The sequence below is a fragment of the Tigriopus californicus genome, chromosome 6 (genome assembly GCF_007210705.1).
Source record: "Tigriopus californicus strain San Diego chromosome 6, Tcal_SD_v2.1, whole genome shotgun sequence".
NCBI classification, from domain to species: Eukaryota; Metazoa; Arthropoda; class Copepoda; order Harpacticoida; family Harpacticidae; genus Tigriopus; species Tigriopus californicus.
In genome coordinates this window covers 13,754,654-13,777,877 of record NC_081445.1, presented here as the reverse complement: position 1 = coordinate 13,777,877, position 23,224 = coordinate 13,754,654, and the positions used below count along the sequence as shown (strand labels likewise).

At 38.8% G+C, this 23,224-nt stretch overlaps 2 protein-coding genes and 1 long non-coding RNA gene across 3 annotated transcripts in view; all 3 read left to right on the top strand.

Annotated features, from left to right (window-relative positions):
• Positions 1-4,867: 4,867 nt before the first annotated feature.
• Positions 4,868-7,118, top strand: LOC131882120 (uncharacterized). Its single transcript, XM_059229174.1, has 2 exons — positions 4,868-5,221; positions 6,263-7,118. The coding sequence occupies exons 1-2, from the start codon at positions 4,877-4,879 to the stop codon at positions 7,076-7,078; spliced, it is 1,161 nt and encodes a 386-aa protein (XP_059085157.1). The 5' UTR covers positions 4,868-4,876; the 3' UTR covers positions 7,079-7,118.
• A 2,579-nt stretch (positions 7,119-9,697) lies between these two features.
• Positions 9,698-15,703, top strand: LOC131882052 (uncharacterized). Its single transcript, XM_059229085.1, has 4 exons — positions 9,698-10,373; positions 10,445-10,774; positions 13,459-13,819; positions 14,890-15,703. The coding sequence occupies exons 1-4, from the start codon at positions 9,993-9,995 to the stop codon at positions 15,627-15,629; spliced, it is 1,812 nt and encodes a 603-aa protein (XP_059085068.1). The 5' UTR covers positions 9,698-9,992; the 3' UTR covers positions 15,630-15,703.
• Positions 15,704-17,179: 1,476 nt separating this feature from the next.
• Positions 17,180-23,224, top strand: part of LOC131882459 (uncharacterized) — a 15,732-nt gene continuing 9,687 nt past the window's right edge. Inside the window, exon 1 of the long non-coding RNA XR_009373486.1 lies at positions 17,180-17,328. This is a non-coding gene — a long non-coding RNA (uncharacterized LOC131882459). The remainder of the gene's footprint in view (positions 17,329-23,224) is intronic.

Here is a 23,224-nt window from a genome sequence, read left to right as displayed (position 1 = left end):
TTCGTTGGGAAGAATGTGGTCAGCTTCGTTGAAAAACCATTTGTCACATTGTTGGGATACATTAGGAGCGGTATTTAGCGCTTAAACATATCATGTCACAAAAATAATAATTAATGAATGTTTTTAATTATTCATCAAATAAATAAAAATGATTGAAGTTTATAGAGAGGTGATTTATCTTATGATAGCTGATTGACAAGTGCAACATCAGCATAAACAATCGAATCCTTTTTATTTAAGTGACGACGATTTGTTCACTTTTGATTTGCCTTTGGTTCCCAATGGTGAGTGGCCAGAAACTGGCCAAACTAGAAATGCCGTTCAACGGTTTGTTTAGCAATACGTCATGATGAGAAATGTACTCTATAGCTTTGTTTTTTTGCATCTAAAAAGGGATGGTTCAGTTTTAATTGTTATGACACAGATTAAAATGAATAATATTTTTCATGCTTACAGTAGAAACAGCCATATTTTCAAGTCGAGGTTTGAAGAGAAAGATCTTGTGGTTCCGTGCAAGCACATACTTCTTCAACTTGGACAATAAAAAAAACAGTTTTGTTCAACTTTGGAAAACAGCTAATTCAAAGCCGCCTGATGGTTTGCTAAAAAACATGTTTAAATAAAAATACAAGAATTGCCTTACATGACAATTCTATACATTGAAATGATGATAAATGTGATTTCGACACGGCAAGGAGAAGGGATTGCAAAATTCCCTCATTTTTGTTTCATTTAATTGTCGTGGGCACTATCAATTTCAAAGCCAAATTTAGTAAACTCATTGGGGCAAGGATTTCTCCTTGTCGACTACTGGTTTTTTGTCTTGCGACTTGACACATCAAGATGGACCATATAGGTTAAAACTCATATATTTCTGGGAAACATGCAATGGCGTCGATCAACTTACTAGTACTATTATTTCTTCAACCGGTCAGCTCAACTCGTCAAACCACTTTTTTCCCGGATACGAGTTTTTCCTCAGGCAAGCATTCACAGGTTTAAAAGGCATGAAAAGATAAAGAAAATTTAGACACGAATCGTCAGAACACTCATTTATATTCAAAAACTTCCCACCATCGCAATGATCTTGCTATAGCTGGTTATATCCTTAACTTGTAGTAAGCCGGTTTAGATATAACTGTCAAAAACACATCCAGTCCGCTTCATTAATAATTCATATTCATATGTTATGACCATGCATGGATGTTGTTTATGCCTTACAGTTCCTAATTGAAGTCTCATTCGCACACGGTCCAATGATAGCCACATCTATACTTTACAATGCGAAAATTTTGTCACCCAATTTCCAAACTTTTTATTTATAGTTCACGCGATCACAATCCTTCAAGAAATATGGGTGAACTTATAACAGTTTTTAACATCGAGGTTTCTTTTTATTGGCAGAGTCTCCCAGCGTTGATTTATTATCTTTCCTATTTTGCGTTCGTATTAGCTCTTTTTGAATGACAATGTGATTGTATTAATGAAATCCGTCCACCCACAATATTTGACTCTATAAGTTTGAACATGGCTTCAAATGAAGCATCATTATATAACTCAATTACCACTTGTGTAGGATCAAATCAGATTCAACCTGATCCTGATTGACCGTTTTACTACGCGTCATACACAGCCAAATGTTTCAAATTTAGTTCTAATAGATCATTCATCTCTTTGAAATTTCACGCTTTTTGTCATACCACAAAAGCCTTCCTCCAACTTTGTCCTTCTTGAACTTCATGGGGTCAAGTAGGGGGTCTCAGCAAAATAAACGAAGGTGAAATATCTGAGAGACTTCCAAATTCAAACTCTGCAGAATCTTTAAAACTAGGTATTTACCGGGTGGACAACATCAATAATATTTGCTTGGCTGAGGACCATTCCCATGTTTCGTAAGTGGGTAGCATGTCAACCAAGATGTTTGCAAATGTTTTCTGTATCGTCAAAGTTAACTGTGAAGTTGGTTCGTTCCACGCGTCATGCCAAAACGAATTGTGACAAAACTATGAAAGCCACAAGCATTTCCAGTCCATACACGCTAAGCAAGTTTGATCCCAAGTGTTTTTAGACGCTTATGATCAAATAACAGGCTGAATTATTCATTCGAATTTATTTGATGGTCCATGAAAACGCAAGCATGATAACGCCCAACTTTGTGGCACCTACAAAACCTTTGCCTTCAGTATTCACACGTGGTTTACCTCCTTAGCCTTTTTAAACTTTCTCAGAAGGCTCAGGTTCAAGAAAAAGTAAGAAGCTAACGCCAACGTGTGTTTGTTTTTCGACTAACAAATTCGTGGAGACACTGAGGTTCTTCGTGACATCATAAGGTCAAGAGGAATATCCTTATGGTTCTGCCGTCCTTTGTTGAAAAAGCATTAAGACATTCTTTAGCACACACTTGACAAAACAATTTTAAGGCTGATAGGTTAATGTTACGGGTATGCTATACTACCAAAGTGCTTGAAATTCCATTATTAACAACATGCACTAGTAGCGTCGTTTGTGCAGTTGGTTGCCACCTCCTCTTTATTGTATGAATGAGCGAAAACACACAACAAGCATTATTAACACAAGCAATCTCCTTTAAACATCTGGAGTTTTTGTCATTTTACTTTTTGCCATCAATTGTGGAAAACCTTCCTTTGAATGTAGTTTTGATGTGGAATGCCAATCATTATTATGGTCAAAATCTGACTTGAAAGGTTATACCGGATCAACACAACTGCACTCAAACTTGGATTTAACGAAATTGTCAGCAGAGAACGTATCGTTATATCGAAATTGATCGTTAAATCGAGACTTGTTATGAAGTAAATGCAGTATTTGGTAAGCAGCAAAAATATCGTTAAATCGAGATTCGTTAAATAGAAAATCGACTGTACCTACTCTCTTCGAATATTAGAGGGAAGTAAATTTGATTTGACTGAAGAGTAGATGTTTTCAAGTTGACGTCATCAATTTCCGAAGCTATCACCATCTACCGTCCAAAGGGCCGGTTTCTTGAAAAGTGGCTTGTTTGAAATGACCTATTTACCATCGTTTCGAACGAATTTGACAATCAATTCCTCTCAGTGTGATCAAAAAGTGGTTAAGGTTTTGATTGGAGCAAAAGTTTTATCCATGAGCTTTGAATAGGGACTGCTTGTTTCATAATGAGACATCTTGCGGCAAAAAGGAAAGACAGCGTCAGTAAATTCTCTGCTTTTGTTTGCTCTTGCGTCTTTGTAAAGAAAGAGAATTAACAACCCTACACAACAATTAATGTTAATGCGTTAACAGTACAGTTTTCCAACTCTGCAAGCTCTATACTTAACAAGCTATCAAACAAGAAATCGTGGTAAATTTGAATGAGACATTCAGCAACATCAAGAATCCAAAAAGAACTGGATTGTTGATACCATTGAAGAAGAGCAATACTTCGAACATGAGATCTCGTAGAACACTGAGTTTTATTCATGGAAAACAATCAACAACTGACCCCCATCAAGAAACCCCGCGTGATCGATCTCAATTTATAGAACCGGTTCCCACTGGTCGCTATATCATCAAATAAAGAACCACAGAAGCTGGGCGTTTTCTGACAAAATGCTGGCACCAAATCTTTTTTCCGTAATTTCTGCATATTTTTGGGCACTTGCCATGTAATGTCATCCTTATCAATGAATGTTGTACTTTGATTTAACATAATTGTTTTGGGTAGCACGGGATGTGTTAAAATCATGGTAGATCTTGTCGTGATTGTGGCGCAGCCTGACTAGCTCACACAGCTGAAATCCGATCCGGTACTTTACACGTCTCTCTTGCAACTTCTTAGGATGCATCCCCCTCCCAAAGGTCTAAATTTCAGATGCAACGAACTATTAACACTTTTTTATAATTATCATATTATGCACTTTCAATTGCTTTATCTTGCTAAAAAACGTAGCCAAGACTTCAATCAATGCAGTGCTAAGTTGAACTACAGTTGAACACAAGACCAACAAAAATGATTAAACTTCTTATAAATGATTTGAGTTTACGCAAGATTGTAAAATAAGAGTAATGAGTAGAGATTTTCATGGTGTATAGTTTGAATACTTGTCATATTTGGGCATTTTTCAACATTCAGGCGGGTTTTACCGAATTTCCGAAAAAAACAGTTTCGTTGTCTAATAATCCTAAAATTGGACATTTTTCTGTCAAAGTATTGTAACAAAGAACATTGGTAATGCATCTTGGTGTACATGTTGGACTTTAATGCTTGATCAAGTCATTTGTTACATTCGTTTTTACTTCGGAAATTCAGCCCTGACTCCAGTGGTGCGGTTTTTTGTTGCAACCCTGAACGTAACTTGTTAATGAACAAGACATTTCATGTAGTTCAACTTAGCATTGTATTTATCGAAATCTTGGCTACGTTTTTTAGCAAGATAAAGCAATTGAAGTGCAACTGTCTGTAACCCAGAGCTTGACTCTCAGATGGCGGGGCAGTAGCACCATCAGAAAAGCGCCAACGTGGCCAGATTATCCTGATTTCTTTTCAACTTTAAACCGTTTATTTAGGAGATCGATAAAGTTATTTTTTTTTTACAAATTTCTTTGAACTAGCCTGGATTCTCGGGGGCTTTGAGATGTTTATGACTAATACGCATATTGAATATCCGTATGAATATTTGAATAACGCTCCTTGTCATTGAACATACGTCTGGGTTTGTATGCGAGCTATGATAAATCATTATGGTATCATGAATGATAAGACTTGGCCCACGCAAAGTAGCATTGTCGCCTCTATTCAACAAATAATGCTCGCATAAGTGTGAAAGATGGGCAGAGCCTTTTCTTCCCACTCTCTCGCTCTAAACCCGCTTCGGATATATTTAGTAGGTCTTGGACCATGGCCTTTAAAGGGTTTCTTCCCAAAGCTAACCAAGTCAAGTTCATATTTGGAATGGTTTTTGGAATTTGTTTCTTGGTCCAAGTTCATAACGACTTTGTACGGTTTATAGAGAAGAAAAAGAGCTTTGCAATTACTTCCTCTGAAATGAAACCCCCAGGTTGGGATCTTCCACCCTTGACTCTTTGTTTAGAACCGGGTTATAAGCATGACGTCCTTTTGAATCTATCTCTATCGGAAGATTTTTGGTACACTCAAAGAATACTCGACATGTCCGCAATGAATGACTTGAATCAGAGTTTGGATTCGTTCTTCGATTTTACCACTTTCAATCTTTCGGAACAGGTTGGTATGATATCCAATTAGTAATACCTTTGCTCTTTTCGAGGTTGTTGACTAACAACTTCAATTGTACATTCTAGCTACGTGATCTAACAAACTAGCACAATCCTAATAATATTGCCAGTATATCTTCTTATGTTGAAGATGCAAAACTAGTTCATGTTAGGAATGGCTAGTATTCTAATTGTTTGGCAAAGGTCCTAAATCTAATCTATTCATGGGTTGGTGAGAGTAAAATGACCTGAAACAAAATGTAATTCCGTTCATGGACCCTTACGTTAACATCATAAAACAGTATACTCATAGAAAAGGAAGGTAAAGACAATCAACAGATTTTGTCCAAGAAAGACTTGGGATTAGTCCTCAATGGAACATAAATATTTTTCGACAACCCAAGAATCCCTCAGAATGTGGATAGAGAGCTGAAAGAATGAAAAAGACGCTTTCCAGTTACCAGCAAATGAGTGCATTTTTTTCACATGATGAACTGCATGCATTTTTCGAGGAAAATACTCATTTTCACTATTTTAGACCCTCGAATACTTTGATTAAATATACATTTAAAGAATACTGCTTTATGACAAACACTCTCAAAAATCCCATACTTGTAGATTTAGGGTTCCAAACCTCTTGAGTTTTCCTTTTTCTCGAAGTTTTTGTTACAAGCCTCACTTTTGTGGGTTAAAGCTTGACTGAATGTTGTAACATCGGTCAAAGGTTGGTTCAGTTCTTACATTTTACATCACGGGGGGCTCTTTAGCACTAATTATTTTTCTACTTCTAACTCAGAAACTTCACCTTTCAATGCAGGAGGCTCTTAATTTTAGTCTACATTAGTAATATTGTTAATGTAAGGTCAAACAACAAGCGAAATAAATGATATGACTAGGTGGTCACCGAAAAATGCTAAAAAGGCGTCACATTGGTGAAATTACGTTTGAGCCTAACGATCCACTTTTCTTCTAATTGATCAAACTTTGTCCTCAGCCTTTTAGCAAACATGAATCCTTGCCTGGAATAACTTTAACAAATCACTCATTACAGATATTTCGGGTAGAAATCCAACGCGGGGATCAAATCACAGCTTTTGACCCTCCAACAAACCTTTCTGATGCAGCCAACTCATCATTGCTTTTAACGGAGAGCATTCACTTGTACCATGGTAAATGTGTTACCGCTGTTCTCCGAAATCTTCGACATATGACCAATGATTATTTAAAGATTTCGTGGAACAAACTACCATCTGATATCGAGATAACTGCTTTTATTCACATACATCATTCCGAAACTGACCTTCTCGGCGTTCCTTATTGGCTGAAAACGCCAAAGCAACTTACTATAAACAAAAGGCAAAACGTTGATGTGAAGGTGACTCTGTTGAAATATTTATATCTGGAAACACCCGGTTACTGCACTTTGAACATAGAGTACAAGGATCACGTGGAATGTGTCATCAAAGCTGTCCAGGAGGCATGTCGGAACAGCTCTCATTGTTGTTATCATCCTATCACCCGAAAGCTGACTCAAAGCGCCAATCGCACTTGTTCCCACCGAGATGAAACCATTCTATCCATAGAAATGTTAAAGAAAACAATCGAGGAAGTAAAATTTTTGTGCAAGTATACGTGCCATGACATTGAAGTAAACTACAGCGCTACCAAGCGGACAGTTTATGCAAAAGATGGGAGAGCAGGGCTAACCTTGCAATTTGTAATGAGTTATATAGACATCAATGCACAATATCAGTTGTTTGAAATTAATACAATTGTTGCTTCTGTAGGAGGGTCCCTTGGCATGTTTTTGGGATTCTCATTTCTTTCTGGTTGTTCGGATTTGATTGACCGTTTCTATCGTTCTTAAATTAGAGTGCACACAGAAAGATACCAAATATATTGAATCTAAGGAAGTGAGTTTTCAATTCTTTTATTCAAAAAGGTGATAAAATCGCGATAACCCCTTTTTCCTCAGGCTAACTTTCTTTAAGGATACCCACATCTGGCATAGTGCGTAAATAATCCACCTTATGTGAATAGAAAGAACGAGTGGGGTGAAATCAGGTGAAGTTGCAAAATATTTTTGGTGTCTGTTGTTGCCAGGAACGTCCAAGTACAGATGCTATGTTAGCCTCAAGGAAAAAAACAAATATTTCATGATTTTGAATATCCAAACTCAATCATCATCTTGCATTATTAGCGCATAAATGGATAAAAAATAGGGCCATAATATATGACAAAGATCAATAGTTGCTTGAATGAGAGGTTGGAGGTTGATCCCAGATCTAAACTCAATGCTTAACCATACATAACTTGGTCACTTTGTATGGAAGTCCATACCAATTTTGTTCTAAACTATGCCAAATTCATTTTATCAAGAAAGCAACCCTTTAAACGTTGGACAGTTATTGGATCTGAAATTGATGACACCAACTTCAAAATATTTCATAGATACAGTATCTCAGATCAAGAGAAGTCCTGGTTTTTAGATTTAGATCAGCATTCCAGATATTGGTCACCACGTCGAGATGTTTTTGTGCATGAAAATGTTTTCTTTAAAGAGAAGATTGCTTAGGAACACTTTTGCCTTCAATATTGGGCATTCGCTTGCCAGAAGATTGATCTAAAGCTCTCAGTATAAATGCCAGTAGTTGTCTCCACACTTTTAATTTTGACCATATCTTGGTACAAACTATTTTACTATTCTCTTTTCATTCATTTTTGACTTGACTTTATATCACACCATTCTTGAATAGCTGTATACTGGCATACAATGTTGTGAACGAAATATTTCTAGGTTACAGTAAATGAGCTTCAATCATGGTAGTGGTACCTGAAGCGATTGAGGTGCACCCTGGCTATCCTAACAATTTAAGATTAAAATCAGAGCTTGTAGTTTGCACGTCCCTGTGGCCAATCAAAGTCCACTGGAACCAATGGTCTATGGACCAATAGATTAATAGATCAGTATATGGCTCTCTGCCGTCCATGTTGATCATCTTCGAGCTGATCGGCTTTATACGCATATCTAGAAGCCCAGCCCCTTATATCTATGCCATAGATTGCTTGGCCTATTAAGTAAAAGTTTTATTTAATATGCAAAAGCCTACGAATGAAGAAATGAACGTGTAGTGTGTGAGGGCACAAATACTGATACTTGAACACACGCTACTGAATGCACCTCTCATGGTATGAATTGTCAGACAGCGAAGACGATTGCCAAGAGTGGATAGTAATTGACTAAGCCTTGAAATAGGAGTAATTGCCTTGAGTAAAGGTTCTGAAGCGTACTTTAACATACGCTTTGACGTCAACAAGTCAGAGTACAATAAACAGTGGAAATGATACTTTCGGAATTTCAACGCTGATTCCTCTTAATTTGTACGTTCAAAAAGGGTTATCAAACAACTACAGAATTCGTTTGTATCTCAGAGGTCAAAGATAGTTGAGTGGTGGATGAAAAATTAGCTCATGAAAAGGAGTCTTTCAGCATATTTTGGCTATTTCTAGTTGTCATCTAACTCTACAGGGTGCTGCCACCTCATCCAATAGTTTTGAAGTCTTGTTAAAATATATACTTTTAAGTGTATCCATGAGCTGACCAATAACACTGGCATTGCCTTCGTCCACCGAACTAGCGAACTTGTCACATGTATCCAGCCCCATTGGAACTACAGCAAGAATTGCTACTACAAAGTCAACCATGCGCCATTGATTTCTTGAAAGATGCCCGCCACTCTTCAACAAGCCGCCCAGCTCCCTGTGGGCCATCTTCAGCCAATTGTTGCCCTCTTAAATAACCAACCGAGGACGAAACATAATAGCAATCTTTCCCTCCCCTCTCTCTCGTGAAATATAAACTTTCATTTGAATTGTGGTGGGGACTAAATTCCCTGTAGGGGTTAGAAAAGCCTGGAAATATCAAACTACATTTTATCCAACTTTTTATAACTTCCTCGTTTTCGTCAATTGTAAAACAGTTTTAGAACATGATATTTTAGAATACGATTTGTCTTTTCGGCTCTTAGTTGTTTGAAATGCAATGCATATTTATTTGTCTTACAAAGGATGAATACATCTGAATCATCCTCCCATCGGATCTGGAAAAGATGGTTCCATGACTTGAATATAATTGAAAGTAAGAGGTTGCGCGTTGTCTCTGGAAAACTTTACATTTCACGCTTTAAGTTTAGGCCTGTTTTTTTGCATACATAAATTAATTGAGGAATGATTGTTCTTTTACTTCAGCTTTATTGGATCAATTGCATTTGCAAAAGCATAAAAGACAAAAAGAAACCTTGTCATCTAATGAACCATGAGGTTTTTGACGGGTTTTGATTAGGGCTAATCAACCTACAGTGAGTTGAGTCCACTTTGTGGGTGTTTGAACCATTGTGTGTGCACAGCCTTTCAAAACCCTTCGAATTTTTTGCAATTTGTCACGCAGCTGTCGCTTCCAAGAGCTGCAAGTCTTGTTCAGTAAATAGAAATGTAGTACATCATATATGTGGAGATTTCGACCCTTTCCGTCACAAAACCGGCTTTCAACATTTTTCGGCCCATGTCCAGAACCCTGTTCTTGTTCTCGTCTCAAGAAACGAGTCTCTAAAAGTGGATCCTTTTGCAAATACCATGTGTCACTCATTGAAATTATCAAATGTCAAAGCGACGTAAAAATCGTCGTAATTGCCGTGACAGTTACCTTTTCTATCTATTTATCAGCCAGCCGTGATTGACAGATAGGATCAGATTTCGAGGAAACTTCCCCTTGTACGGTTATCATGTCTGGGAACAACAATGACTTGATTGGTCGAGACATTTTCGATCTAGTTTATCAAGACATTGGATTAAGACATTGTACCATTCTCTCCAATGTTCCAATTCAGCTCCCAGGATCAAGCTTCATCTCAATTGATCCATCAAACCCAGGGTTTGACGTGCTCAAAATGACCAATTTCATTCACAAAACCACATGGTGTTTGGTAGTCATCATTCATTTAGGAATCCATTCCCAGTTTCGAGGGACCACCTGGAGGACCCTCATTGAGAGAAACGTTCATGCCAATGTCTTCCTTATTGGCAACACTACAAGTTTGGATTTGGGCTCATGGAACAAGCCAGTGGTCATCTTGGAGAGAGCGGGCATCGCTGGTCGGGGTTTTGTAAGTAGAGTACTTTCCAGTTGCTTATTGGAACTCCAAGGGACTTGAAATATGCTTTGTCCATGCGTTAGCGTGTCCATGTCTATTGTGGCAGAAGATATTTCAGCTATTGGCGCTACGATGAGAATTATTGGCAATCGAGCAAGGGGTTCTCACGACCTTTTGGTTTGAGAGGTGAAAGGTGTCTGCCCCTGTTGTTCAACCAGCCTTTCATTGTGGGTTACTATGGCTTGTTACCCAACATTTTTGTTGATGACGCCAATGATTCTGTGAGTGGTACAGACGTCGAGGCCATCAGGCTTTTGGCCGACAAATACCAGATGAAGTTGGAATTTCGAAAGGGGAGCGGTGGAGACTTCACTTCTATCACGTCCAAGAATGCCACTCACAATTTGGCCAAGGTAGACGGGATATTTTCACTATGATGGGATTGACGTCCTTTCTTGAATGGTTTACAGCAATTAACCGAATCGTAGCATATTCTTTGTTTGGTTGTGGAAAAAGATACTTCATGAAAAACACTGTATTTTATGAAATTGATATTGGGAAGCACATTTGTTTAAAGATTTCAAATTCATTTTATATTTTTCTTGTTGGTTTATTTACCTCCTCATTTGCATCTTTTCTATCCCTCCTTATTCTTTACGTAAATTCATTGACATATAACCTACGTAAGCTCTTTACTTACCAATTTGGATGTTCGAGTAGTCCACCTCAAAAATAGAAAATTCGAGGAGTTTAATTATAATGTGAATGTGAATGTGTAATGTGAAATGATTTAGGTCACGCTATAACCTTCATTGGGGTTCATCTGATAAGCAGAATTGTCGAAAAGGTGTGAGCAAATAATAATTCAGAGCAAGGCCTTTGTTCAGACAAAAACAGAAGCCTTAATGCTGTTTATCGGTTTGTTTAGACTTTACCTCGTATGGTGCAAGTCAGGTCACCCTTCTGAACCCTGGGTGTGTTCGACATCTGGGTTGGGATAAAGGCCGTAGATGTCCTGATCGGTAAGCATTTATGCAAATTGTGGGAACCTTCGTCAACAAGAGAAAGAAACATAGTTGGATTAGTCTAAGATCTGATTACTACAGTGGAGACACTTGATATCAAAACACTAAGATAACGTCTGTATGCTCTTTGGATGTTGTTTGAATCCAGTGTATGAGATCTTTCCCCATGATTCAGTGACTTACACCAATAATACATCATTTTGGTTTTTGCAATCGGTTTGCTTGAACCTTTACCGAAAACAGATAACACATGACGGTCACCATTACTTTTCAGAAAAAGTAATGTGTAACCATTGCCGATACTTTTGAGAAAAAGTAACGCGTTACCTTTAACAACACTTTCTTGAAAAAGTAATGCGTTGCCGTTACCAATACTTTTTAGATAACGTAACGTATTACCGCTACCGATGTTTTTTAGAAAAAGCAACGCGTTACCACTGTTATTACTTTTGAAGAAAAAAGGGCCTAAAATTACAAAAAAACGTTAATGCGCATTTCTTAAATTAAGTAAATATGACGTGAAACAAATGACTTCCTTGAATTTTATTTGATCCTGTCAGTGGGAAGTTAAGTAAGTCTCTGCATTAGAGACGGAAGTTTAAAAATATCAGGTAGGAAACCCTTACAGTTTTCTTTCCCTCTTTAATAAAAAAGAAAGTACCGATAAAGGGAGGAATCTAAAAACGCATTCAGTTACAGTTACTTTTCCAGAAAAGTAATGAATAACCGGTAGCGTTACTCAAGCCTTGATTATCTCCAATGCTGTCTTCAGCTAAAATTGTGGATATAACAACTTAATAGATCAAGAGTGGCAGTATCTACTGTCACTTTTGCCAACACTTGATTGTTGCACTAAGATCATTCAGTTTTGCTCGATTTCGAAATTTTCCCGCACTTTACACTTCACTTTCGTTAGTTCCAAACACTAGGCTTCCTACGCCACACGAAATAAGGCTACATTCTATACTTCACACGGTCCTTTGTGGGCTAGCCTCTACCAAATATTGAGCGGAATTAAAAAGTGCGTGAGTTGCTTTTGGCGATTTTATTTTGTTTGATGATTCCCGGGTTTGTAAGAGATACAAGGGAATGAAATTCCCTTTAAGTCATGATGCGTTATAATTCATAAAATATTTGGTCGTGTAAACTGCTTGAATTAGCCGCTCGAGGGCACCCTTGAATGTAAGGCTGGTCTGGGATCGTTAGCAAAAAAACGATCTAAGTCACGTTTAAAACTTAACAATGGGTCATCTAATGCATAGAATCGTTTAAGAGAGCACGGCAGCAAGTTGCACAAAGTTGGTGCCCGGTTTAAGACAAAAGAAGATTTTAAGCCTCTCACAATCTTTTTAATTCAAGTGATTGATCTTTTGACGCATTTCACATGAGATTCCTCGTCTCTCGCTAACGCTATGTCGTATTCCCGGGTTAGGACAAAGGAATGGAGACATTGAAACACATAAAGGATTAGGTAACGTTTATACAGACGCTGAATACTGTATAATCCCAATGATACGAGGCGTTCCCAATAACTTAATTTCGACAGCCCGTCAATATATCTCGTGAAACTCTTTTGCATTGGTTCAATCTTATTTAATCCCCTCCTAACTGTGTGTTAGTTTTATACATGCCAAACCATTTTGAGTCATTTCCTTTGCTCACTATAAATAGTATGTACTCGTTGTTAAAAGGCCATGATTACTGTTTTTGACTTGTGTTTTTTATTCTAAGTATCGAACAATTAGCTATTTTTTTAAATCACACATGGGCAAGTCAGTTTTTATTAGCATTCCAGCCAATACTATATACAAGGCAAGGCAGTTTTGCCAACTGTACATTCTTGTTGGATCAGAAATTAATCGAATATTACTAGGTAACAATTGTTAAATTGTCATTTGATAGTATTGGGGATAACATTCTCAGTAACGGTTAATAAGTCCCACTCTCCAACACAAAAAATAGCGCAGCATTTTGCAAAGTAAGTGACAAGGGTCTGAGTCCTGTTACTATTTCCTAGCTTTAAAAGAAATGTCAAATTAGTTCTAATCTTTCATGTTTGTTCATGTTTTCAGCTCTATCGTGGAGAATATCAAGCTTCTATCCCTGGATTGCAGTTTTATCACAATTTCGTATTTTTTGATCTCTCCAATTACGTTCTGTTTTCTCAAATGAGATATGCGGCTCGACAACCTCAAAAAACAGTGGCCTTTGAGAATGTGGCTCGAGGATTCGATAAACTGAGTTGGGCAGCTGTCTTCCTCACATTGACCTGTTTTGCAGTCACTTTTCAAACTATATTTTACGTTTATAAGTTCAAGATTAAGGATTCAGGAAGATACAACAACCCTGGAAATCCGGCTGACTTCTTCTTGCTCACTTTCACATCTTTTGTCGAGCCGGACAAAATCAATTGGTTCCCGACTTGGTCCGCAGGTAAGCCCAGCTGAGCTCACTCTTCGAACAATTCTCTATGTGAAAAAAAAAATTATAAAGCTTGACAAAACTCCCTCGAGTCCCGTTGAGCAAATATAAATTGTAGCTTTTAATGTGCAACCATGCTTGACATTTTCAAATGATGGAATAAGTTCTGATTTTGGATTTTTGTCCTCCCCCTTTTATTCTTTGAATGATATTTGGTCTACTGACAATTTTTAGTTGGCTGACCANGTTCTGATTTTGGATTTTTGTCCTCCCCCTTTTATTCTTTAAATGATATTTGGTCTACTGACAATTTTTAGTTGGCTGACCAAGCTAGTCCTTGAATGTAGACTGATCTGGAATGCTACTTAAAAGTTTGTCCAAGTTTGGCTTGAAAGATGCTACCGATGCGACCGGATCAATAAGGCCTACGTATTCCCTACGAATATTAGAGGGAAGCAAATTAAACAATGAAGGAGCCCGAAAAAGAAGAGAAGTGGACTTCATTGTTCGAACTAGCCTGGATTCTCGAGGGCTTGAGGGTGCTCTAAAAATGCAGATTAAGTCTCTCTGGTCGCTGCAATTGACCCTAAAACCTCGATTGGGACAACTTTGTCTAATCTTTTTGCATTGTTTGCATTATTTTCTGGATTTTTGATTGCATTGTTTGCCAATTATATTTACAATTTTTCGACAGGCCTGCTTATGTTCGACTCATCTCGCTTCAAGGTGGAGACAAATTTTATGGCACTCAATGTAACAGAATTTCAGTAAATGACGATTTCAAAGTCACATCTCAAATTGATAGTTCTTTTAAGTGTTTACCAAAGGGAGGAAAGCAAGGAAATTTTGTGCTTATATTGCCAGCCTTTTCAAACAAATCAGTTTTTTGTGGTCTTCTAGCTAAAGTTACCCTAATTCTTCCTCTTACGACGAAATTTATGGAAAAACTTCAAATCAATCAAAGTAAAGACATCAAATGCAACCAGATCATGAAAAAAAAACATGATTTATACATTCCATTCGATTCGATTGTTATACATGTCAAAGTTAAGTGACACACTCCAGTCTACTTCTCATTCTAGGCAAAATGTCTGCCCTGATGTGGTCCGTGTTTGCACTCTTGGTAGTCAGTTTCTACACCTCCAACCTCAGGACCAACCTGATTGCTCCTAGTTTAGAGCCCGAAATCAACAGTCATGAAGATATTCTCAAGTATGACAAGTTCATTCATGCCAATAATCTGTTTGTGTTTCTGCGCCGACAAAAGGTGTCGCCCGGTTTTGAGGCGGTGCTTCGTTGGGTCGATGAAACGGGCGGTTGGTTCAGTTCTGAAGCAGAGGAGGGATCTTTGGAACCTCATGTCGAGACTGGGGTTTTGAACAATGGTGATGTCTACTTCACCAACGATGAGAACGTCCTCTATTCGTATTTGTTCCAACAGACGTTGGGTTTCCCCAACCTGAGGATCTCTAATGATGCTTTGAACAACTTTTACATGTCTATTCGCATCCAAAAATATTCGCCCTACACCCCAGAAGTCAACGACGTGATCACCACATACCATGAGCTTGGGTTGTTCAAGAGGAACTTATACAAACCCATTCCCATTATTGCTTTACCTTCAACATCAGGAGGATCACAATATGAATCGTCGGAAACTTTGAGGATGAGTTTGGAAATGTTATGGACACCGATAATACTCTTGTCATGTGGATGCATTATTGGGGCAATTATTTTACTTTTTGAGATTAGACTTTGGAATCCGGATTCAAGAAAGATGGATTCGTCTGAAAGTCAGCGCACTTTCGTACGCTTTTCCTAAACCATTGACTTCAAACTCCTACTTGCCCTACTGGAAATGATTCAGATCGTGAGAAAAGTTCTCTAAATAAACAAGTGCATCAAATCAATCGAATTTGGCTGAAACTGGATTAAACAAAAATGTATGTATATATTTCTTTGCCGGATTCAAACATGGCATACCTTAAAATGGATTGAAATTGGTTCCCAAATCCCACAAAAGGACGCAGGTGATCAAACGTGACAATACGAGGAACATGGATTTTTGATATGAAGCTTATCAATCTTAATATGCATCTGGCGGAGCACGTTCAAGCTTCTGGGAATCCAGGCTAGTCAAAGAATTAAGTCCTTTCCTCTTCTTTCTTGGGCTCCTTCATTTCTCTCTAACATTCGTAGAGAATAAGTAGATGAGGTTGATCTATGATAGCAACATATTTCTTTAAGTCAGATTTTCAGTCAAACTTTTATTAAGCATTCCAAATCAACCTTACATTCAAGGGCTTGCCCGATTTGCTACCTTAAATTCGTTCATAGACTTAATATCGTATGAGGTTTAAGTGGCAACAATTACACGCATGATCACTCTTTACTCTAGTAGTGATAGGGGTTATCTTCCTTGTTGCCGCTAGCAAATCCTGTTAAAACCCAAGCCAAACCAAAAACAGACAATAGCCATCAATGGCCAACGTGACAAACTTGGACAAGTTTGCGACTAAAACTCCTGATCAACCTTATATTCAAGAGTTAGCCAGATCATGGAGTACAGCACTACTGGAGGGGAAAGCTCTCTGACACCTCTCTAGAAGACCTTTCAGTTTTGCGATACCTCCTAATCGAGTTGCTTGAACATGAAGATGGAATTCATTGAGTGTAACGTACACCCTAATGTGCACGTTGCGGCTAAGACCTATTCTCGTAAACGCGTCCACCGAATAAATCCAAACCAATTATCCAGTCCATGAAATGACGGTTTCTATTTAACATTACAAATTATAAGACAACGGACACAAATGAATAATTACAACATACCGATATTGAATAGGCTCGATGTTACTTTGGATCCAGGAAAACTTAATCAAGATGGCGTCCCAAAAAATACTGATGCAACACTAGCCATTCAAGCGATTTTAGCCGAAGGTGACCAGTGACCAGAACCAACCAATAAATATAGCCAAAAAGTGCAGAGCAAACCCACATTGAGCACTCTGTCAGTGGGAATGCATCTGATCAGGATGTGAAGCATAGCTCTACCAAACCTCGCAAGAAGACGTTCGATCTTCGACCGAGCTATCCACTCTACTACTGACGTACGCCATGGCCAGATCAGCCAACTCTAATTAGTTGGTCGATCAAATAATTTGTAGCCGGCGTGCGCTACAGCAAAACCGGCCAAAAAGGTCGGTCTGACCAAGTTCCAGTTCAAAGATGAACATTGGACGTTGATTATAGAAAGATTAGAAGAACTGGATCTGGTTTCAATTCTGAAACAGGAATCGTCCATAGATGCAGCCATTGATAAGTTAGTTTCAGTTTTTGAGGAAGCTTGCACCAGTCTCCCCATCTCTGAATGTGTTTCCAAGGGTGGGAGACGGACAAAAAAATCCAAAATATAGGAAGACTTTGTTCAAAAAGAGTTGCAAACTTGCAAAATGGCTGAAGAGCACTACGATTCCAGTAATTGTGGGCAGTCTCCAAAAAAACGCTGGACGTAGTTCAGGGTAAGATTAAGGCCTCCACCGCAAATGACCACCTGCAAACTGAGAGAAAGGTGGTTCTTTTTTTTTCTTTTCGGTTTGGTTTTTCGAGGGCTTTTCTAACCGCTACAGGGAATGTAATCCCCAGTACTATTAAAATGAAAGGCTATAATTCGTCTATTTATTACCTTTCAATTTTTATATGATATTTGGTCTACCAACGAATTTGAGTTGGCAGACCGAGCTAGTCCTTGAATGTAGGGTTGATCTGGTATGCTATCTAAAAATTTGTCCAAGTCTGACTTGAAAGATGCTACCGGATCAACAAGGCCTACGTATTCCCTACGAATATCAGAGGGAAGCAAATTAAACAATGAAGGAGCCCGAGAAAGAAGAGATGTGGACTTCATTGTTTGAACTAGCCTGGATTCTCGAAGGCTTGAAGGTGCTCTCAAAACGCAATTAAGCCTCTACGGTCACTAGAACTGACCTAAACCCTGGGTTGGGACAAAGCTCATGGATACTTTTGAAGACGTACAGTATCAGATACCTTTCGTACCTTCTCTGAACACTGTACAGTCCCATATTTTAGCCTTTCCCAATATGAGAGCTCTCTCAATCCTTTGATGTTCCTAGTGAAACATCTTTGGACTTACTCGACCTTTTGCAAACCTGCTGAACTCATTGGAGCCCAAATGAGGCATATTCAAGATGTGGCTGGACAATCGACTTGTACAGAGTTAGCATCGTGATGCTATCTCTGGACTTAAACTTCATTCCTGTTTTGGAGCTCGCTGAGAACAGACGCATTTAGTTTGCTCTCGTTCTTATCTCCCAGGAATTTCGAACCAAGGTGTGACTTCCTCTGTTGCTCCTTGGTTGCTGTGCACGTGTAGTGTTCGTGGTGTTTGTGTGTGGGTGAATGAATGGGAATTGCCATTCATTCACTCAATTAGGTTTGTTTTTCCAGCTCTTTGGTAAGACGTAATTATTTTAAACCTAATAAGTTTATTGCTCATTTATGTTTATGTCTAGCTTTAGCAGTTTCTTTCTGATTTGTAGTGTAGTTTTTCTAGTTCCAAATCGTTATGTGTAGTTCTTCAGTTTGATTGTATTGGTCCTTTAGAGTTAGAAGTTATTGTTCATTACTGTATTGACTTATTTTGGTGTCGACCAGTTAGTTGAGTTTATTTCTGTTTTTTCTTGTTGATGTCCTAGTTTACATATGTTCTTGATTCCTTGCTTTTCTCTGTCACTTACTTCTTGTTTACTATCTCCATCTTTGATTTGTATGTTAGTTTGATGTTAAGTATTTCATTCCTATTTTGCTCTGTTGTCCTGTATCTCAGGACAAGATTGCACAGCTTTTTTAGTCTTTTCTTCTCTTTTTCTTGGCCTGTTGATTTTGTTACTAATAGATAGTTCCTCCTGCATTCATGATGGAAGCTATTTTAGGAAAAGTCAGCAAAGAGGCTAGACAATGTTTGGACCTGGTCTTGGCTGGAAAGGACCCTTCCATAGTCAATAAGCCGTTTGTTATAGAGGCTTTAGTTGCTCTGGTCAATGAAACCAGGGTACTGCTTGAAGAACAGGCTCACCCAGTAGTTGAGAAGTCGACTAATTTGACCAACGTAGAAGTTGAAGTAGTATCTCCTCTTGAAAAAGCGCAGGAAAAGACAGTTGTAGAGAAAATAGTCTGTCCTGTTTATCGAAAGCAGCCTTGTCCTGAAGAAGGAAAAGGCTGTCAGTTTGACCACCCTAAATGGTGTCAAAACCTTCTCAAATTCGGCCTTGAGAAGTACAATAGTAAGAAGGGATGTTCAAAGGTAGATTGTCCTTTTTTTTCACCCGTACATGTGCCGTCAGTCCATGAGACTTAAGACGTGCTTTAATGTACGGTGACCTCCGTCCATGTTGAAGGGACGCAAAGAAAGCCGAGAAATAGGATAGCTCAGTTTCGTAGTTTTAGAGCTGACCCTATTCCTAAACCTAATCCCACCCCACCCCCTTCCTTAACCCATTTAGCTTCCTCCCTCCCTCTCCTCCTACCCCCCACCTCTCTCCCAATTCCCTCCTCTTCCTTCAAATACCCAATCCACCCCTATTCCTATAAAAACTCTCCTCCCTAATATTCCTTGCCCACCCCTATTCCAAAATACGTTCCTATTCAAATGTAGCTGCCCAACCATTCTCAAACCCAACCATCCCCATTAGCTCATGCATTGCCTCCAGTAGAACGTAGCTTTGTTGATAAGAGGATTTTTTACGGTTGGAGAGGATGGTCCAAGATCTTGTGAACTTGGTCCGTCAAAGAGAGGCCCGTAAAGGGGCTATATTTGAATGTGCATTGTCTGATTTCTAAAAAAGACAGCACAAAAGTTAAGATCTTAGAAGAACTAGCCGTTGAAAGAGAGTTGCATTCATCTCTATAACAGAAACCTGGCTTCGGCCAGGGGTCTTAGATGAAGAACTAACCATAGTTGGTTTCAACTTAGTTCGTTGTGATAGGATACGCCCTGATAATCCCATATTCCCACATGGGGGCGTATGCCATATGTTAGGAATGATTTGCACATTAGTCATGTACCAATGTCGAATGGAGAAGTAGAGTCTAGTTTTTGTCATCTTCGAGGTCTTGATTTGTCTATTGTTACAATGTATAGACCCCTTCTTGTTCAGCAAGCTCTTTTTCGTCAGCTCTCAAATTCACTGGAAATGAGTTGGACCTGGCAGTTTGCTCGAAGGTTTCTTTGCAGGGGACTTTAATTTTCCGGCTAGCGTTGTAGAGTGGGAGGTTAGTCCTGATGGGTATATTCCCATTTCGAAATCGACATCTCAGTCGTTCGAAAAGCCGGAAGAATTCGCGATCTTGCGCAATTTCTCCCAGCACGTTGGTGTAGCCACTAGAGAGAATAGGCTTCTCGACTTGGTCTTTTCCAATGACCCTGATCTGATCCAGTATGTCCATGTGACACCTAGTAATCTGTCAGATCATCATGTTCTCGAGATAGGGTCGACCATTACTCAAAAGCCGGCGTGCTCTAGAGTAAAACCGGTCAAAAAGTCGGTCTGGCTAAGGTCAAGTTCAAAGATGAATATTGGCCGTTGATTATAGAAAGATTAGAAGAAATTGACATGATTTCAATTCTGAAACAGGAATCGTCCATAGATGCAGCCATTGATAAGTTAGTTTCAGTTTTTAAGGAAGTTTGCTCCAGTTTAGCAATCTCTGAATGTGTTCAGAAAGGTGGTACACGGACAAAAAATCCAAAATATAGGAAGACTTTGTACAAAAAGAGTTGCAAACTAGCAAAAAGGCTGAAGAGCACTTCGAATCCAGTGATTATGGCTAGTCTCCAAAAAAGTTTGACGTAGTTCAGGGTAAGATTAAGGCCTCCATCGAATATGACCAGTTACAAACTGAGAGTAAGGTGGTTCAGGAGGTCAGGTCGAATCCGAAGGCATTTTTCTCTTATGCGAACTTCTAAGAGAAAAATGAAACACTCTGTTGGGCCTTTTGAGGTTGATGGGGCAGCCATTAGCAATGTAGAGACTATGGCTAACATGCTTGGAGATCAGTTCTCTTATGGTTTTCAACCCACTGAGTTCGGAAGCAACAGCTCATTGCTCTGAGAATGATTTGTTGGATTGACATGGTTAGTCAAGCTGAGCGTTTAGATGATCTTGTAGTCACAGATCAGATGCTTTAGAGGCCATGAGGGACTTGAGGCTTTCCAGCTCTCCTGGTCCTGATGGTGTGACATCTCAGTTTCTGATTAGATGCTCACTGGTTCTCGCTCCTGTTTTCTCGTACTTGATGGCTGCATCTTGGATCAGGGCAAGTTTCCATCTTCACTAAAGTTAGCTCATGTTGTTCCAATTTTTAAAGGGGGAGATAAGTCGCTCCCCAGTAATTACAGGCCGATTTCTCTCACTTCAAATATTGGAAGGTGTTTGAGATCACATTTGAATAGCTATTTTCTTACGAGGGTATCCTACTCCCTGGGGTGGAAAACTAGAGAGGAGGAGATAAGTGGATTGAGGGCAAATCTGAACCATGCAATCGACCAGTTTCATGTCCGAGTGCATTGTGTCGACTTGGGGAGGCAAGAGTAAGAAGTGCCAGAGGTGGAGGAGTAGAGCCGACCGCTCCTTCCGTCCTTGCTCCTCCGACGGCACTGGCTCTACTTACTCTTGCCTCCCTAGGTCGACGCAGAGCACGCTCGAGGCCATGAATCTGGTTGACTACATGGTTCGGGGTGACCCGAGGTACCACGTTGCTCTCCGATTCGACAGTTTCAAGACCCAGGGAGTAGCAACCCGAGTGAAAGACGCAATTTTCCGTCATGTAAGATGAAAATGTCCGGTATTTTTTGGCCCAAAAGAAGCAAAAACAACCTGGTCATATCACTATTGGTTGAGAATTGCCAAGTTTAGAGTTTAGAGAAAAAAGTATTTAAAAAACGTGATGACTACATTTCAAGACAGTAAGGAAATATCTTTGTCAAGTATTAATATATTAAGTAACATTCTAACCCAAACTCCCCAAACAGGTTAAAATTTACAATGGGGTTAATTCAACATCATTCAGGTTGTTACCAATTATTTCTTGAAGTTAGCAGTGTTGTACTTCAATAAAAGTTTATATCTTCAATTCAAAGACCGGCTGCAACAGTTCTTAATCCCTTGATCAAAACTTGGCGTGCATATTTATAAATCTGTTAATTTGAAGAAGATTATTGTGAACATCATTGTTGGGTCAGACTTTCAAATAACATCAAAAGATTTACCAAAATAATAGATTGCATTATTTAACGACAAATCTGAGTACAATAACTTCCTCTCGTGGTCTACCAGTATATAAAAGGATGGAATATACGTAGGGAACCAAGATATGTAGTTAAATCAAACCAAAAGTAAAAGTAACAAGCGTGTTAAGGAACATGTCAACTTGGCACATGAAACTTCCATCCCTATCTAGGATTAAGGCACCTTTGAGCAGAATTGGGCCGTTCTTAAAGAACCACAGTACTCAAATGAAACAATCCATGCTCCGTACTGTTGAGATGCATTGTAAGAAATCAAATACAAGCAAAAAATTGCACTTCCTGAGCAAATTAAAAGGTTCGGCGAATATATAAGACAAATTTTCCGGAGAAAACCTAACAAAAATATTCCGAACCTCACAAGTCATGGCTCATGGATCTGAAATCAGTTGAATGGTGCCCGTCCTCTTGGCCCTGTGCTGTGAAGAGACTAAAGCTTTAGTATCTGTACCAATTATTGTGGACCTCTATAAGTGTGGCAAACCAACTTTTCCTAGCCAACGGACTACTTGAGCTAAATTCATTCGTCCGCGGCCAAAACCACACCCTTGATAACAGCCGTTAATGAAATCAATTTGGCCACGCCACGTAAGAGTGTCTGTGATCGCGAATGAATATTTTGCTACATAAAACCCAATGTATGATTTACCAATTTTCAAACATCTGTGGAGCCTCTTATGACAGAGGTTGGTTGATAACATCACCATGGAGAACAGTGTTGAAGAAGCCTTGTCAAGGTAACGTGACATTCATAGAAACATATTACCTTTTGTGTCAAATTCGAACAACATGCTTTCCAAAGGTGTGTTTTCATATTTTCAAAAGCATCTTCTAATTTTATCCATCCCATCCTCATAATTCCCAACGTAAATTTCAAGTGAAAGATTGTGAACAGTCTCTTATAAAAGTGATCAAATGCTTTTTGTGCGGAAAAATATGTAATTATTAAACTCATTGATTTATGATACTCGTAACAACATGGCATTATTACACATCATTGCCAGGCGTAAATATTTCTTGACCAGCATAGAGCATTGTCGTCTAGCATGAATCCTTTTTTTAAAGAGGCAATGAATACCAGGGAAGTTGCGTCA

What these genes read in the sequence shown, in the direction of transcription:
- LOC131882120 (XM_059229174.1), top strand. Translation starts at nt 4,877, where the DNA reads ATGGCCTTTAAAGGGTTTCTTCCCAAAGCTAACCAAGTCAAGTTCATA. An exon ending in CTTTCAATCTTTCGGAACAG is followed by an intron (nt 5,222 to 6,262) that starts GTTGGTATGATA and finishes CACTCATTACAG; the next exon opens with ATATTTCGGGTAGAAATCCA.
- LOC131882052 (XM_059229085.1), top strand. Translation starts at nt 9,993, where the DNA reads ATGTCTGGGAACAACAATGACTTGATTGGTCGAGACATTTTCGATCTA. An exon ending in GCATCGCTGGTCGGGGTTTT is followed by an intron (nt 10,374 to 10,444) that starts GTAAGTAGAGTA and finishes TCCATGCGTTAG; the next exon opens with CGTGTCCATGTCTATTGTGG. An exon ending in GTTCCCGACTTGGTCCGCAG is followed by an intron (nt 13,820 to 14,889) that starts GTAAGCCCAGCT and finishes TTCTCATTCTAG; the next exon opens with GCAAAATGTCTGCCCTGATG.